We start from the raw sequence: 15,218 nt of genomic DNA on the forward strand, positions 1-15,218 counted from the left end.
CCCCCCCCCCCCCCCCGCCCCCCAAACCAAATGATCAACAGATTTATTTACAGTGTAGTGGAATGGAATGTGACCTCTGACTGGAGGAGTGAGTGAGTTGGGGAAGTTAATATAATCCTATTCATATTTACAAATTAACGATAACACACACACACACACACACACACACACACAGTTACACGTGTTTGGTACCATATGCGTACCGATATCATGTTCAACCATCTAATTACTTCCCCTTACATACAAAATGCTTAAAGAAGACAAACTTTTTTTTTATTTTTGCAGATGACCACTTCCAATTTCCTCTACTCATGGTGTGCGCTAGACAAATTTAAATCTTACGAAGATTACAGGGAGCATGATAACATGCATTTTGATTTGGACTTCATGAACGGGGTACAAAGGGAATATGGTTGTTCCTTTTGCCACTGGGGACATTTCATTGAGTACGATGTATACTGTCGCCACGAGAAGTCACACTACGACATAAGAGACACCAGCAGTTCTGGTCAGCCACCTCCGAAGAGGAAACGCTTCTTTCTGGGGCCTACAGTTAACAGTTGCCAGTCACCGGTTCCCGGTCACTATCATGTGCAGTCACCTCGTCAACAATCTCCAGTACCAGCACGTAGTCAAATCCAGTCGCCAGTACCCAGTAAATTTAAAATTTGGTTAAAGATATCCATTATGAGGTAAGATTTTGAAATAGTAAAGATGGGAAAAGATTATCAGATATGTACGAAAAATGAGAGAGTATGTTTGATGACGTTAATTGCTAAGGCTACCGAAGGTCTTCAGGGGTCGGACATGGGAAGGCATTTAATCCAATACAATGGATTGGTCGATCCCATTGTGGTGCCCCTTAGACCTCTCGACAGACTCAATGGCCGTGACGTCATCGAACATGTCGAAAAAGTTCCGAACAGGGAGAGAGGGGGCAATCCATAACACCTCTTTCAGGGGATACTAATTCTGTTAAACGGAAACGATCTATAACAGAAATTATTAATACCGACAATTCTTGTTTGTCAAGAGCGATCGTCATGGCATCCCTTAGTGCAAATAATGTTGAAAGAATAGCAAAACTGACCCAATATGATAATGATTCCAGAATATCTCTAAAAGAGTTGATTTTGAAGTATAAAACCTGTCCTTACTGGTACTCCAAGCAACTGCGAAATATTTGACTTTTGATAAACATGAGATTTGCTGTGAACAATAGAAAGCTTGTTCTGAATGACATACAAGTGTTTGAAGAGTATTTTAATGTAGATGTTTTGGTTGTTTCTGCTTCCAGGAACCAATTCTACAGGGTACCCCATGAAGACAGTCAGAAGCAAAGGATATACATTTACTTTATAAATGATACTCATTTTCATGCCATTTCGAATATTCAAGGGTTTTTTTGACGAAAATTGTGTGATAGCTTACCAAACTAAACACCAATGTGCAATAAGTTGTATTGTATGCGCTTGAAAGGGTTGCCATGATGATAATCAAGAGAAACGGGGTTTTGTCAGTTGTCGTAGGTGGCCTATGACATGCAAGTCACTCGCATGCCTTCGTCGTCATCTCAAAATGCAAAATGCAAAAAATATTAATCCGGAATCACTGTTGAATTGTGATTTATATTGGAAATGTACCATTGTTTGTTAACTTGTGATTGACACCATAAAACGAAAACTGGAAAGGCACAGGTGTGGTGAATACATGTGCCTTCCATGGGTAATTACTCGTGTTTAGCGACGCTTACTTACCGTTCATGTAGGTGCACATCTTAGACCACATTCTCTTTAGCGGTTGATGATCCCTGTCTTTTCCTGTGATGCCAGTGCAGTGCCGTCCCCTTTGACTATTCCCCACTTTACGTAAAGTTTCGATCTTCGGAAGTCTATGTCCATCGGCGCATCTTCTGTACTATACTTTATTTAGTCAAATGATTTAATGGGAATTGGGCAACAGGCTATGCCTATACAAGCCCTCTCCCTTGGGTTACATACATTTCAAACAATTACATCATTATAATTTAGACATCAACATATTAGCACTGACTTGGACCATTAAATAGTACTTAATACTGAATAATTAATAGTCTCTATCTATCTCTGAACTAAGCAAAAGTAAAAAGTAAAAACAATAAAATTACTGAGGTGAAACACATACAGTTGTTTTTTTGTTATTTTTTCTTTACATAGTAACCAGTATATATGAAATATATTTCAAAATGGAAAGCCATTTGTAAATAATCAAATTTTATAAATTTTAGAACATATATTAATATCAAAAACGGGAACCTCCATTCAATACAGTAAATATTAAATATTATTAGTTGAATAATTTGTAACACCAACTAGTCCTCCATCACCACTCCTACTCCAGATAACAATTATAACTTGGCAGCACTAAAATGTCCATACACACCATCACTGTGTGCTTATCCAATCATTGATAATTTCAAAATCTGTTAGTAGACTCAATATTATTCTGAACACAGACACAAATAGCAGAATTAGGATCATGACTACGGTGGTTACTTCCCCTAGTTAGTATATTTATATTATTTACTAAATGTTCAATCAGGTTTAAGCCGAAATTTAAATGTAGGTTTAGTTGAATGTTAAACTGCGAATGAGACAAGGAATCTAATAGGTTTTGTCTTTGGATTATATACCTAGGGCAGTATAGAAAAAAGTGATCCGCATCTTCGTCATGGTTGCCACATATACAGGATGGGCTATTAGTAAGGTGGTCTATAAAAAGATCAGAATTTAATTGACTTGTATGGTTTCTAAGTTGACATCAAATGACGTTAAAAGATCTAGTCCCTCCATAGTTAAAAGCATTTGTAGACTTATCCTCAGTATCAGGAAGAATGGCATGATGGACGAGTTGCTTTTTAAGTTCACTTACCGACCTCACATTACTTTGTGGAGCACTGAGGTTTTCCCCCAAAGTGACCATTTTCTTGGACAGGACATTGACCTCGGAACACATGTGCTCTCCCCAATGACCAAAATTCAATGGGCCATACAAATCAATAACAAAACCTTGATACATATATCAAATCAATATCACAACAACAACGATGTAACGGGTAAGACTCAAAGTATACAAGCTGTTAAAAAACATTAGGAAACAGTTTTGCTATTATAAAACAGATAGTTCATTATTATTCAGTTGATCAAGTGCCATCAATCTTGACCTTGATCCTGACCTTGACCTTGGTGGGTATTTATGTAAAATGGAAAGGTATTGTCGATGCCAATGACCACATTTATGTGTGTGTTTGTACAGAACCCTCATAACTCTTCTGGTACATTGATACATATATATCAATGTTTGTAATCTTTTAACTTTGTCCTTTCCATTATTTTGTTAGAGACCTAATTGTTTGTGTTTTGGTGTGCAGGTTTAGCAGCAGTTAAATTCGGTTATCTTTAGTACTCAAAGAAAGAAAGAATTACCAATACCGCGATGTGCATATTATTTTCATTAAAATTTACTTAATATCGTTCCTTTCTGTCATCCTTTTTTACACTTGTCTACCAGTCAGACCATTGTTCATACTGTTTTTAAACTATGTATCTACAAAAAGAGAGACGATTGACGTTTAGTTTTCACGATTAATAAAGTATTCTCCTTTCAATTTAAAACGCTTCATACACACGTGACTTATACACTGCTTGGGCACAGATTTTAAGGTTTGTGATGTGTGAACATTCTATTTTGTGTGATTTGTATATCAAAACAGTGTCTCTGTAACGCATCAGACAATCATGAAGACTTCTGCATTTTTCACTATAGTTTCGAATTAATTTAAATTCATGACCTTTTGAACTGTTCCACTGCTGGTAGATCGTGCTTTATCAACGATGATTAGATATCGTTTGAACATATGCACCGAATATGTTTGTTTATCTATGATAGTCTGACAGATATGTAGGGCTAGCGTTGCTGTATGTAAGCATAAGGAAGGTCAAACGAGTATCTGTACACGTTCAGGGAGACCTCACAGAGTGACTGGTTCTAATCGGTGGTTTCTGTTTGTACTAGACAACTGTCCGTTAAAAGATAGATCAATATATTAATTGTTAAAAACAATAAGAAAACAGACATTGGTTTAAATCGACGGACTCATTTAGGTTTTGGTTAATACACGATTGTGTGTTCGAACAACATCAAAGACAGATACATTGTTACATTACAACAAGATATGAAATAGAACATGTGATGATATCATCACGGGTTGGTCTTCTCTGTCAACTTGGTTGTACAAAAACAACGTAAAGGTTTTACTCAAAAATTGCCGCAACGATCACCGCATTGTCCTGGCAAGCATCCTAGACTGTTATAGACTTCTATATGCACTGAATGCATAACACCCCCCAATGTGTTCCGGGTAGACAGGAAGGATCATTGTTGCACAGTGATTGATGAATACGTGACGTCACTAGGAAACGTATTAATCAAACAAACATTGTAACTTATTGAGATTTTCTTTTCCCCAAGGGTACGTTTTGTGTATTTTCATGCCTTGGGTATGTTCAACCTCTTTCAGCACTGGGAATTCTGCAGGGGCTACACAATTGAGGACTTCCTTGGTGTTGCTTCAAAATTGTATCTCCAGTTTGACACTTCCCTGTTTTACCAGGTTTATATTACCTTCCTCAAGACAGTTATACATCAAAGTAAAACACAGAAGCATATTTTTCCATTGTAATTTTTATTTTCTTGATAATAACCTCATTACAATGACTGTTAATCTTTTGACCATTTGACTACATGTCACATACCAACTCAGTGTTTTATACTGATTGTATCGGCAGCTTTCTCACCTACATCAATAACAAAGTAGCCAATCAGAAACATTTCCGGTTAATCGACTTGTTGACAGCAAACATACGTGTATCAGCCAAGGGTTCCCTAGCAATCTGATACTTTTTCATAGTTATAGTGCGTAAAATTACTGTAAATAGCATCAATCATTTGATAAACTACTGCACCATGAGAACCATTCAAAAGTGTAAAACTCTATTTTCCACTTTACAAATTGCAGTGTAGCATATTCATGTGTATGTTTACACTTAACCAAATTATCCGGAAAAAAAATATGATAGACTGATGCACCATATTGATGTGAAAATAAATAATTGCCGACATCAAAATAAGACAGGAATCCTTAGTATGAAGTGTTGGAATGTGGCGTGTAGTCAAGTAGTAAGGGGTTTATAAAACACCTTAGAGTAGTCCTTTCGTATGGTTTCATTCGGTGCAGTAAAAACGTCCACTTCGCTTTTCCCACCGACTTACTACATCTTTTAATAGATACTCCTTTACTTTGTAAAACATGTAAATTAGTGACCATAAATAGGTGACCAATCTGAATTTGAAGCCAGTTATGATGGTCATTAAAAGCGGAAGTAAGCATCTCTGTGGCGCAACATAAACAAAACAGGTGACCCCAGGTGACTCCAGGTGTACAGATAACAAATATATAGACGTTCCGGCATTATTATTCGAGCAAGGCTTATTCATAGAATTACCTGTTCCCATAAAATAAATTGATAGAGTATACCGGTAATAATATCTAAGCAACAGTACTTGAAATATAAGCTGGTCCTTATGTGTATAGATTTTTCATTTATAGACGCACCCTTTACTTTTAGCAAAAAGATATTAATAGATTGAGGTTTTTACCCAGTGTAGATTATACATGTGTATATATATATACAGGTAGCGTGGCCGAGCGGTCTAAGGCGCTGGTTTAAGGCACCAGTCTCTTCGGAGGCGTGGGTTCGAATCCCACCGCTGCCAGATTAATTTTAGATAATGACATGGACATTATTTTGTCCGATATGGTAAATTTTGTCGATTTGGGGATTTTATAAGGATGTGTATATTAAACAACTATATATAATATTTTTTTCTTGAAGATCACTTGCCGCGAGAAAGCTTTGAAGAGTAGCCAGACGTACTTATCATCGACTAGAGTCCCATCAAAAAGGTAAAAATGGAACCCATCAGTCCAACCAGGACCGAACAGAGTGATAGAGACGCACCAAGTAACTCCGTGAAAAATGTAAGGGTGGACCAAAATACCTCCATGAAGAAAAAGGACAAGAGTAAAGACAGTGCAGAAAAGAAACGGTGCCAGTTAGACATTGGGAATGATCATTACGTCGTTGCCAATCGATTCCATGGTAAACTGTGGATTCATATTCGAGTGTACAAGTAAAGACAGGACGGCACGACATATTCCACCAAAAAAGGCCTTGCCCTGGACTTGGAGAAACGGACGAAGCTCATGACATGGTACGCTGATGAAGTGGATGACGCTATCAAGGGCTTTGATGACAAGGAAGACACAGCCTTACACATACATCTTGGACGTAATTATTTTGTGAGTCTCCAGTCGAAAACATTAGACGGTGGTTCCTACCAGAAAGCGAGGAAAACATCAAACCAACACGCACTGGTATAACACTAACCTTCAGACATGGCAGTATTAAAAGACTTTATAGGAAACGAACTCGAAAATGTAACCTTTTGTGAAATGGCAGATGATCACCAGAATCAGATGGGGATGTTCCAATGCAGCAACTGTCATCCTAATGGGCTGACGTGTAGTTAAGATTCATCATGGAATGAGTACATAAACTGTAAGTCATGTTAAGATTTTACGTAAAACAAAGGATAAACGTTAATTGAAGTGACATTGAATTACTCATTTCATAAACATTTATGAGAGTGTACTTTCAGTTCGTATAATTTTCATAGAAATAATGTTTTAATAGGTGAAGATTGTAAAATACTAATGATGGATGCCTCTTGTTCAATTCATGACATATAGCTCTTTTAAAAGGTCAGAGAAATTATAAAAGATATTGTGTATGTCATTTATATGCGTTTGTCTTTCATTATAATTAGACTTGATATGAGTAGTCAGTCATTTTCAATGTTGGCGTCAGAGGGAGCAACAGTACTTGGAGAGTATTTGGTCTGACCCAAAACACGCTGGGTCATTTAGTGGTCCATACAAATTGTACCAAATTGTTAAAAAGGAAGGAAAATCTAGGATCGGTCTGACACGTATCAGAGAGTTTTTGGCGGGGCAAGATGCCTACACTTTACAAAGACACATAAGAAGAAAGTTTAAAAGGAGACGTGTAGTAGTAAGTGGACTGGGCAGTCAGTTTGACGGTGACTTAATGGACGTCAGAAACCTGGCAAAACACAATGACGGCATTCAATACATTCTAGTCCTACAGGACGTATTTTCGCGTTTCGTGTTCGTGGCGCCATTGAAACGAAAGACGGCAAAGGAAATGGTACGGGGTTTGAAGTCCATATTTAACAGGGGTAGACAACCCTTGATCCTTCGTTTTGAAAAAAGGGAAAGAGGCCAAAAACAATATCGTACAGGAATATCTACGATCTATAAACGTACACATCATATTCACAGAAAATGAAACTAAATCGAATTTCGCCGAGAGAAGCATCCAGACCTCAACAAATAGAATGTTCCGAATGTTTACATTTAATAACTCTTACAGATACATTGATCGAATGGAAGACATAACTGACAGCATTAACAACACACCATCAAGGCCACTCGGTGGTATTTCCCCTGCATACGTAAACAAAAACAACGAAGATGAGGTCAGACTAAAAGCTTATTTAGTAAGAACTAAGACTAAACTAAAATCAACACAAGAAAAAATGACAACCCCCAAAAAACAGAAAACAACTTATTTACGACTTTAAAATAAATGACCACCTGAGGTTAACTCATTTAAAAACACGAGATAATTACTCCTTCAATGCTTCTGTTCTTCCGGTAAATTCGATTTTTTTACAACAAACACATGTTTTTTTTCTTTTCTTTTCTTTGCGATCTGGTTGCGTATAACGTTAAAGAATGTTGTAAATATTATCATTAGTTATATTAACTTACATATATGTCCACTTAACAAATTGTAACTATGCACATGTTTATGTCTTCATTTAACCAAATAAACCGGAAACAACTTAGAGTGGCTGTTACACTAAGATTGCTGACATTGCATGCAGTCGACAACACGTCTAATCGATGCCACATCGTTTAATTCATTTGAAATGTTGTCGACTACAGACACTGGCAGCAACTCTGCATGTGTGTTTGTCTACATTAAAGCAAAAATATTTTGTTTGCCTGATGGATCCTATTGAGGCACAATTACTGCCAATATATCAAGTCGAAAAAATTCTTCTTCTTCCAGTTAAAATGCAGGGCCCACTTGTATAAAACTTCTCAACTCTTGAGATTTCCTCAATTCTAAGATTTCCCATAGAGAATACATTACTTAAGATTTTCCTTAATTTTGAGATGTTTTATACAAGTGGGCCCAGGCCCTTAAAGGTATTCTCGCACTGAAATGTGTACACCCGGAATTTCAAATGAATTAAACGATGTAGCATCCTTAGGACGAAATGGGATGTGGTATGAAATCATGGGGTTATTAGTTTCATAGAAGTACCCGCAATCTTGGCGTTTGACACAGCAGTGTATAAACAAGCTGACCATAAACAGGTGATCGATGATATTTTTGAAGCCTGCGGCTATGGTCAGTAATAGCGGACTAAGTTGGATATTTATAGAATTACATATTGCACAGTTCGTGAACTATGAGCTGGTCCTATTGTAAGATTAGTGTATTTTTAGACGCACTTGATACCCTTTCAGCAAAAAGTTATTAATAGAATGAGGTTATTACCCAACCTATACGTTTATACACAGGTAGCGTGGCCGAGCGGTCTAAGGCGCTGGTTTAAGGCACCAGTCTCTTCGGAGGCGTGGGTTCGAATCCCACCGCTGCCAGAATAATTTTAGATAATGCCACGGAAATTAATTTGGCAGATAGAGGAAATTTTGATCGTGTTGGAATTTGTATAAGGATGAGTATATTCAACAATTATTTTAACTGTTCGGATATTATTGTACAATTAAAAACGTTATACACTAAGTAGACTACATGTAATTTTCCTATTACCATAACCACACCTATTGCTTCACACGGTACCACTAGGAGAAATGTTTCTATGCATGAAACTAATTTAGGCAAAATAACATCGACCCACGATCTGGTCATACAACTTTCAACAAATAATTGTCTGACCATCTCTGTTCGTTTCACTTTTCAGCTGGTGAGCATATCTAGTTCTGCTTTATTTACGAGGAGCTTTTGATTAAAATGAGCATAAGATTGTTCCGAGTGAAATTACGGAATTGATTATACTTATCAAAATCATATTTACTCCAATACGCTATTTCGAAGACCGGACACTCAACTATGACGTCATTTTGTGGCATTTTCAATTAACGACATGCCAGCAATTTTATTTGCAATTTATACTTTATTAAGATATACCGGATTCGGGTAAATGGTTCTTTGAGTTTTAAAATATAACAAATGTTCTAGCGATGTCTATTGTATCTCTTCGCTTCTATAGCTAAACCAACATGGCCGTCATTCATTTACATTTCGGAGAACACTTTTGATTTGAGGATTTGGAATTTTGAGGTTGTCTATTAATTATTGACCAATCGACTTTTGATTTAAACATATGTTTATTTGCATCTAATATACAAAAGGGATTGGGCACAAGTTGTCCAACTTATGTAAAGCCCTTTCCCAATAACATAATGAAATATATATATACAAGATGGCAATTTTTAAATTATTAATATTTTCAATTAAGTTTAGTGTTACTGACAATATTCTGCTATTTTCGTTTCACTAGTGCCGTTTGTATCGGGGAAGACCAGAAACACGACTCTTCAACATTTAAGATAAAAATGATTGTCGAATAATAAATTAACCAACATAGATAATATTAATACCAAGATCGTATAATTTCTGTAAAAAAAGTGGAGGGTGGGGGTGTATGTGTGTGAGGATGTGGGTGTGTGTGTGTGTGTGTGGATGTGGGTGTGTGTGGAAATGAGTAGTGTCATTGTCAGATAAGGGGATAGTACGTTGTTTTACTGGCGATTAGAACATGAAATTTGGGTTGGAACTCGAGACCGATAGGTCGAGAGTTTAAACCAAATTTCATGTTCTAATCGACAGTATAGACACGAAAAACAACGTACAATGTACTATCCCCATTCTAACACACCTAACAAATATACTCCGCTAATATGTTTAGAAACATTGTATTTCCTTGTACAAAAGTACTTTGTGACCTGAACTGGCGACGTGTCATTCTGCAGCGGACTGACCAATCGGAAAGAAGCTTTCAAAAGTCGGTCATTTAGCCCCGCCCATACTGGACCGTGTAGGCCTTTACACGGATGGAACGAACCTTTCAGTAATAAATGGAGGTAAGAACAAGGAATGTTTACTTTTTACTTTGTAATTCATTCAACAAATGCATTTCATCGGTCGTTTCTGTTCTGTTGCCTACTAGCCTTATCAGCGGGATTTCGCTATGAGGCGAGCTTGACGCCATATTGTTTTGATTAGAAACGGGGCGTGGCTTTAGTGCGATGGGAGGAGCTTAACACGATTGACCATGATTCTATCGCAGATTAGAACATGGTCCGTATCCAATCAAAACACGCGTTGCAAACGAATCGTGTTAGAATTACAATTAGTTGCGTTTTTTGTACATCAATCGTGTGGGCTATAGCATTTTGACGATAGACTTCTTTTTATGCGTCATGAACAAATACCACACTTGTAGCAATAGGAAAAACAATTTCGTCCCACGGAAAAAATATCGCTCGTGAAACCTTACACATGACCGAGGAAGTCTCGAACACGTCATATGTATATGACACAATAACGAACATGCTTTAATCTTTGGTGTCAAAATATTGTAAAAATTGAACATCCGTGGAACACAATACTTCAATCAATATCTAAATTTTATAGAATAATGGTATTCTGCCTTTCTGGTGAAATAACATTCAAATAATCTACGTCTTTAAAATATCACAAATCTAATAAATATCGTCAAAAAATAAAACTAACAAATGCAGTATACAAATTCTTGGCTTTAATCAAAATAGTATCACATACTTCCGTATTATATGTTAACATGTTTTCTATGACTGTATCGTATACAATAATACATACACACATACATAGCGTCAGCTTGTATACCGGTAGTTGTATTCACAACTTATATAATACATTTCTTTGGTATTCTATTTCAATATATATCACTAAATGTTAAAAATCAAATTCGCTCGGAAGTGGATATACATGTAAATATATTTTGTTTTAATGCTTCTTAAATATCATTACATATTATGCATCAGGATATAGTTTTAAGGTGAAAACATTACATCTTTAACATTCTTTTTGTTCTAATATACTGGTACACAAAATAAAAAACCAATGAAGCTTTGTGTGAAGACACGGTGTGAAATGCGTTATGTAAACATACTGGTAAGTTTACAATTATTTATTTGATAAATTACAATTTAAAATGGACGAAATTTAGTACAACCAACAGAACGTACCTCTTTCATTCTTAAAAATACAGATTTCAGTGGTTTTAGGGTGACTTGTGTTTCTGATAAGTACCAAAATCAAAGCAATATTTTGAAAAGTACTTAGAACGTACTTCATACATTAAGGACAATGTACTGTTTCATAAAACTTAAATCAACATTTTATGTATCTAAATTTCAAATTCGACTACACAGATCGTACTTCCTAACCGTTCTTAAGCACTGCTTAATACGTTCTTTTTCATTTCATGGCGATCCTTCAGACTTGTCATAATTGTTTACATCATACTCTTGTCTAAGGGTTGGAGAAAAGTCGATATCAAAGATACAGAACATAACGTATGTTACGTAACAACCTCGATCAACAAAACATATGCCCTTAAATACAGGTAATTGTTAAAACAGATACTTCCCTTCCAGCATTAATCTCCATAGGGTTTCTGTTATTTTGTTAGAGTTGTGCTTGTCTTGGATACCAGTGCTTTTTGGAGCATTGAAATGGTTATACATTTCGTGAGAAACTAAAAACAGTTCCAGTTCAGAAAGTAGCATATTGTGTAAATTGTTATTGCGTTTAGCAAGGTTAACACTGATGACGCAATATTGCTATGGATGTACATTGGACTGTTAAAGCAGTTTTTCATACCAACCAGTATGCAGCAATGTAATATGAAATATAACCGAACCAATCAGATCTCCAGATTCGAGCGTACGCATTATCTCATCTAATTAGATTGCAGAAATTTAGTATCAAGTAATATCATTGACCTATTACATTTTAACATTCTATCATGAGGTATAATCCTCCACCGATCAGGCTGTAACATTTCAGTTTGAGGTATGTTCAGGTTCAATGAGCTGTGAGTGCGCAATGCTTGAGCAGTAAGCATGGATTTGTATACAAAACTGGATATCAAGGAATGGAGTAAATATGTTCAAATCAAAATACCCTTTTAATCCAACAGGTATCACGTCCGCTCAGAGTGGTCAATATTCTACACAATACATGTCATTAGTCGTTATACACACAAAGCACTATATAAAAAAAACTTTAAATACATAAGTGATAGAAACATGCTCATTTTGATAAAAAAGTACGAATTGCGAAGTATAAAAATACACTTTTTATATAAATATGAAAATACAAACTGCATCAAATTACGGATGACAAATGGAAGACATCATGGAAATATGAAAATTAAAAACACGTGAAAATACACATAGCCACATGTTGTTGAACCAGTCACATATATAATATCAACATTATAATGTCTAGCTCTAGAGTTAAATTATTGAAATATATCCTAACTTTCGGTCCTCGTATACCAAATGAATTATTTTTTCAAAGGTATTCCCTAAATAATACGAGAAGACTTGATAATGGAGATTTTTCAAATCACACCAATTTCTTACACATCTTTTAAAAATTCTGTGGTTGATTGAACAAGACGGGCAGGTCATTAGTCCTCCAGTGGACCAACATGTGAAAAATCAGATTCAGCGTCTACCTAAGAGTGATAGTTTTATTTGAATGTGTTTACATCCATTGTTGTTTAGGCTACTGCTACAAACATTAGGTAGGCTATATTATATATATCTTATGAAAAACGTTGAACTTTTACATTTTAGATCAGACACATGAAAATAACTCTTTTCCAAATGCAAGAAAGGAGATGTTAGCGATGCAGTTAATGTAATATACCCATGAATATTTTTGACGATGCATTACTTATTTTAAAATATCCGAGGGTATATTGCAATTGGTCTAACTACAAAACAACAAACTTTTTCGCCTTTCGTCTTTTAAACCATAAAAGAGGTTTCCTTAAATTTCACAAATATACTGGCATTGAGTAAAAATACTGGCATTTAGTTGTATAGGCAAAGTAATTTTTTTACAGTAATTTGTTATTCATACATGACGGCACAGTCAGATTGATTTTCCCTTTCATGACTCACTAGAAGTTTGCACACACCTCATGGTTTAATATCTCATAAACGTGTTATATTTATAACCTCTTGCCCTACAACGGGATTTTAATGGTACTCAATACCAGGGTTAGTGAACAAGAATTTCATTAGGTCCCCAGAGAAAAGGATTTCTATCTGAGTGTCCTTCTGACGGTCAGACGTTTACAGATTCCCACATTGATACATCAGCTGAAGAGGTGATAAACACTCATGCTACACTGCAATGTTTTGGTGACATGACCATAGTATCACATCAATATTACCACTTATATTTCAAGACATTGACACCAGCATTATTTACAGAAATATATTGCATATTTTGTAGAGTACAGAGAATCAACTTACATTCTGTCATCAAGCGAAACCATGATGAAATAAGATTTGTACCATACTTCAATCAGCACAAATCGTGCTAACTGATAAGATAAACAGTTCTGGACTTGATTGCAAAATATATTAAAATCTGTTAATCGCAAAGGCAAGGGGAACACAATACTCGTTATCTACAGCATATTCGCAAAATCTAAAGCACACTCAAGGAGTTCGTTACTGCAATATAATTAAATCACCGGTGATAATCACACAACTATAAGCCCATCTATTCTTGGACAGATTTTAATTAACACATTTTTAGCAATAGGCTTAGTGTATCCCTTTTCTAATGAATTTAGAATTCATCATATTTAAAGAGCTTCTCTGGAGCAGAGGACTATGTGACTAACGAAGTGTTAGTGATACAGGATAATAAACTACGCAAGCGACAGTACCCGTGACTTTGAGTTAAGCTTTCTGTTACCCTTGCCAACTTCTTACAAAGAAAAATGATATTTTGATTTGTGTCTGACGTAACAAAAATATTTCTGTTACACAAGCAAATGAAAGGAAACCAGATACAGAGTTGTCGACCCGTCTGTAGTGAACAAATTTCTTCAAACTTAGTTTATTTTCGATAATATTTGTATTCATCAATAACTAAAATTTCATTTACGAGTGAAGCTGGACCATTTGCATACATTCCTGGTTATATTCATGTATGCTAGATCAAATAAATGCATTCTCCTTAAAGGATTCATCAATTTTTCGGGATTTTATTTCCCCGCAAACGTTGTGAGCAGTTGATCATGTCAATTATCACATCATCAAATAACCACGGTAGCGCCTTACAAAACGAGAGCTGCATCACAGTTTTGTATTGGATTAACTGTCATCTACATGCTTGTCCATTTAACGGAGGTCACTGTAGAATGAACTACAACAATGTTTTAGTAAATAATTATATAGTTACCGTTATGATCATAACATGTTTGGATTGGCGATCATTTTACGATACCTATAATGCAGATATTCTTTGGCTAAATGCACATCAAACAAGAAACGCTAGCAAGCTTCGTGGACAATAATCGCCAGTCCCACTGCGTTCTTAAGGACAGGCCAACTACACCATGCTGTTCAATCCACATTTGAAAATTTGATAAAAATCGACAGTAGTATTAGTTTGTCAATGTTTGACTACTTGCTGTGCTGTATGCAATCATGAACACTGGTAGTAGGTAGCCATGGCAACTGACTGTGATGTGAAAGTATGTAGTCCTGATCACTGGGTTGCGTTGTGACTATGTAAATTAACACACAGGACAACACTGGCTTGAAATCTTCCTCGGAGAGTCACAAGTGGGTAAAGGGCACATTTGAGTTTCGCATTCTATACGACCACCCTGAAACAGAACAACACATACATTACGATTAG

The 15,218-nt window shown here is 36.0% G+C and overlaps 2 protein-coding genes and 2 non-coding genes across 5 annotated transcripts in view; 3 read left to right on the forward strand and 1 right to left on the reverse strand.

The window, feature by feature from the left end:
* LOC110467163 overlaps nucleotides 1-6,884 on the forward strand; it is a 9,639-nt gene extending 2,755 nt beyond the window's left edge. Inside the window, exons 2-3 of the mRNA XM_021524124.1 lie at nucleotides 286-692; nucleotides 5,934-6,884. Of these exons, the coding sequence (XP_021379799.1) occupies nucleotides 286-692; nucleotides 5,934-5,958 (432 nt within the window). The 3' untranslated portion in view covers nucleotides 5,959-6,884. The remainder of the gene's footprint in view (nucleotides 1-285; nucleotides 693-5,933) is intronic.
* On the forward strand, nucleotides 5,733-5,814 carry Trnal-aag. Its single transcript has one exon. It is a non-coding gene; the product is annotated as a tRNA-Leu (tRNA).
* A 1,891-nt stretch (nucleotides 6,885-8,775) lies between the features above and the next one.
* On the forward strand, nucleotides 8,776-8,857 carry Trnal-aag. The gene has a single exon. It is a non-coding gene; the product is annotated as a tRNA-Leu (tRNA).
* A 2,165-nt stretch (nucleotides 8,858-11,022) lies between these two features.
* The window catches only part of LOC110467150 (peroxidasin homolog), a 53,039-nt gene continuing 48,843 nt past the window's right edge, over nucleotides 11,023-15,218 (reverse strand). For both annotated transcript variants that reach the window (XM_021524099.1, XM_021524098.1), the window contains one exon: nucleotides 11,023-15,186. In XM_021524099.1, coding sequence (XP_021379774.1) covers nucleotides 15,094-15,186 — 93 coding nt within the window. In that variant the 3' untranslated portion in view covers nucleotides 11,023-15,093. The remainder of the gene's footprint in view (nucleotides 15,187-15,218) is intronic.

The sequence above is a fragment of the Mizuhopecten yessoensis genome, unplaced genomic scaffold, assembly GCF_002113885.1.
Source record: "Mizuhopecten yessoensis strain PY_sf001 unplaced genomic scaffold, ASM211388v2 scaffold11163, whole genome shotgun sequence".
Taxonomy (NCBI): domain Eukaryota; kingdom Metazoa; phylum Mollusca; class Bivalvia; order Pectinida; family Pectinidae; genus Mizuhopecten; species Mizuhopecten yessoensis.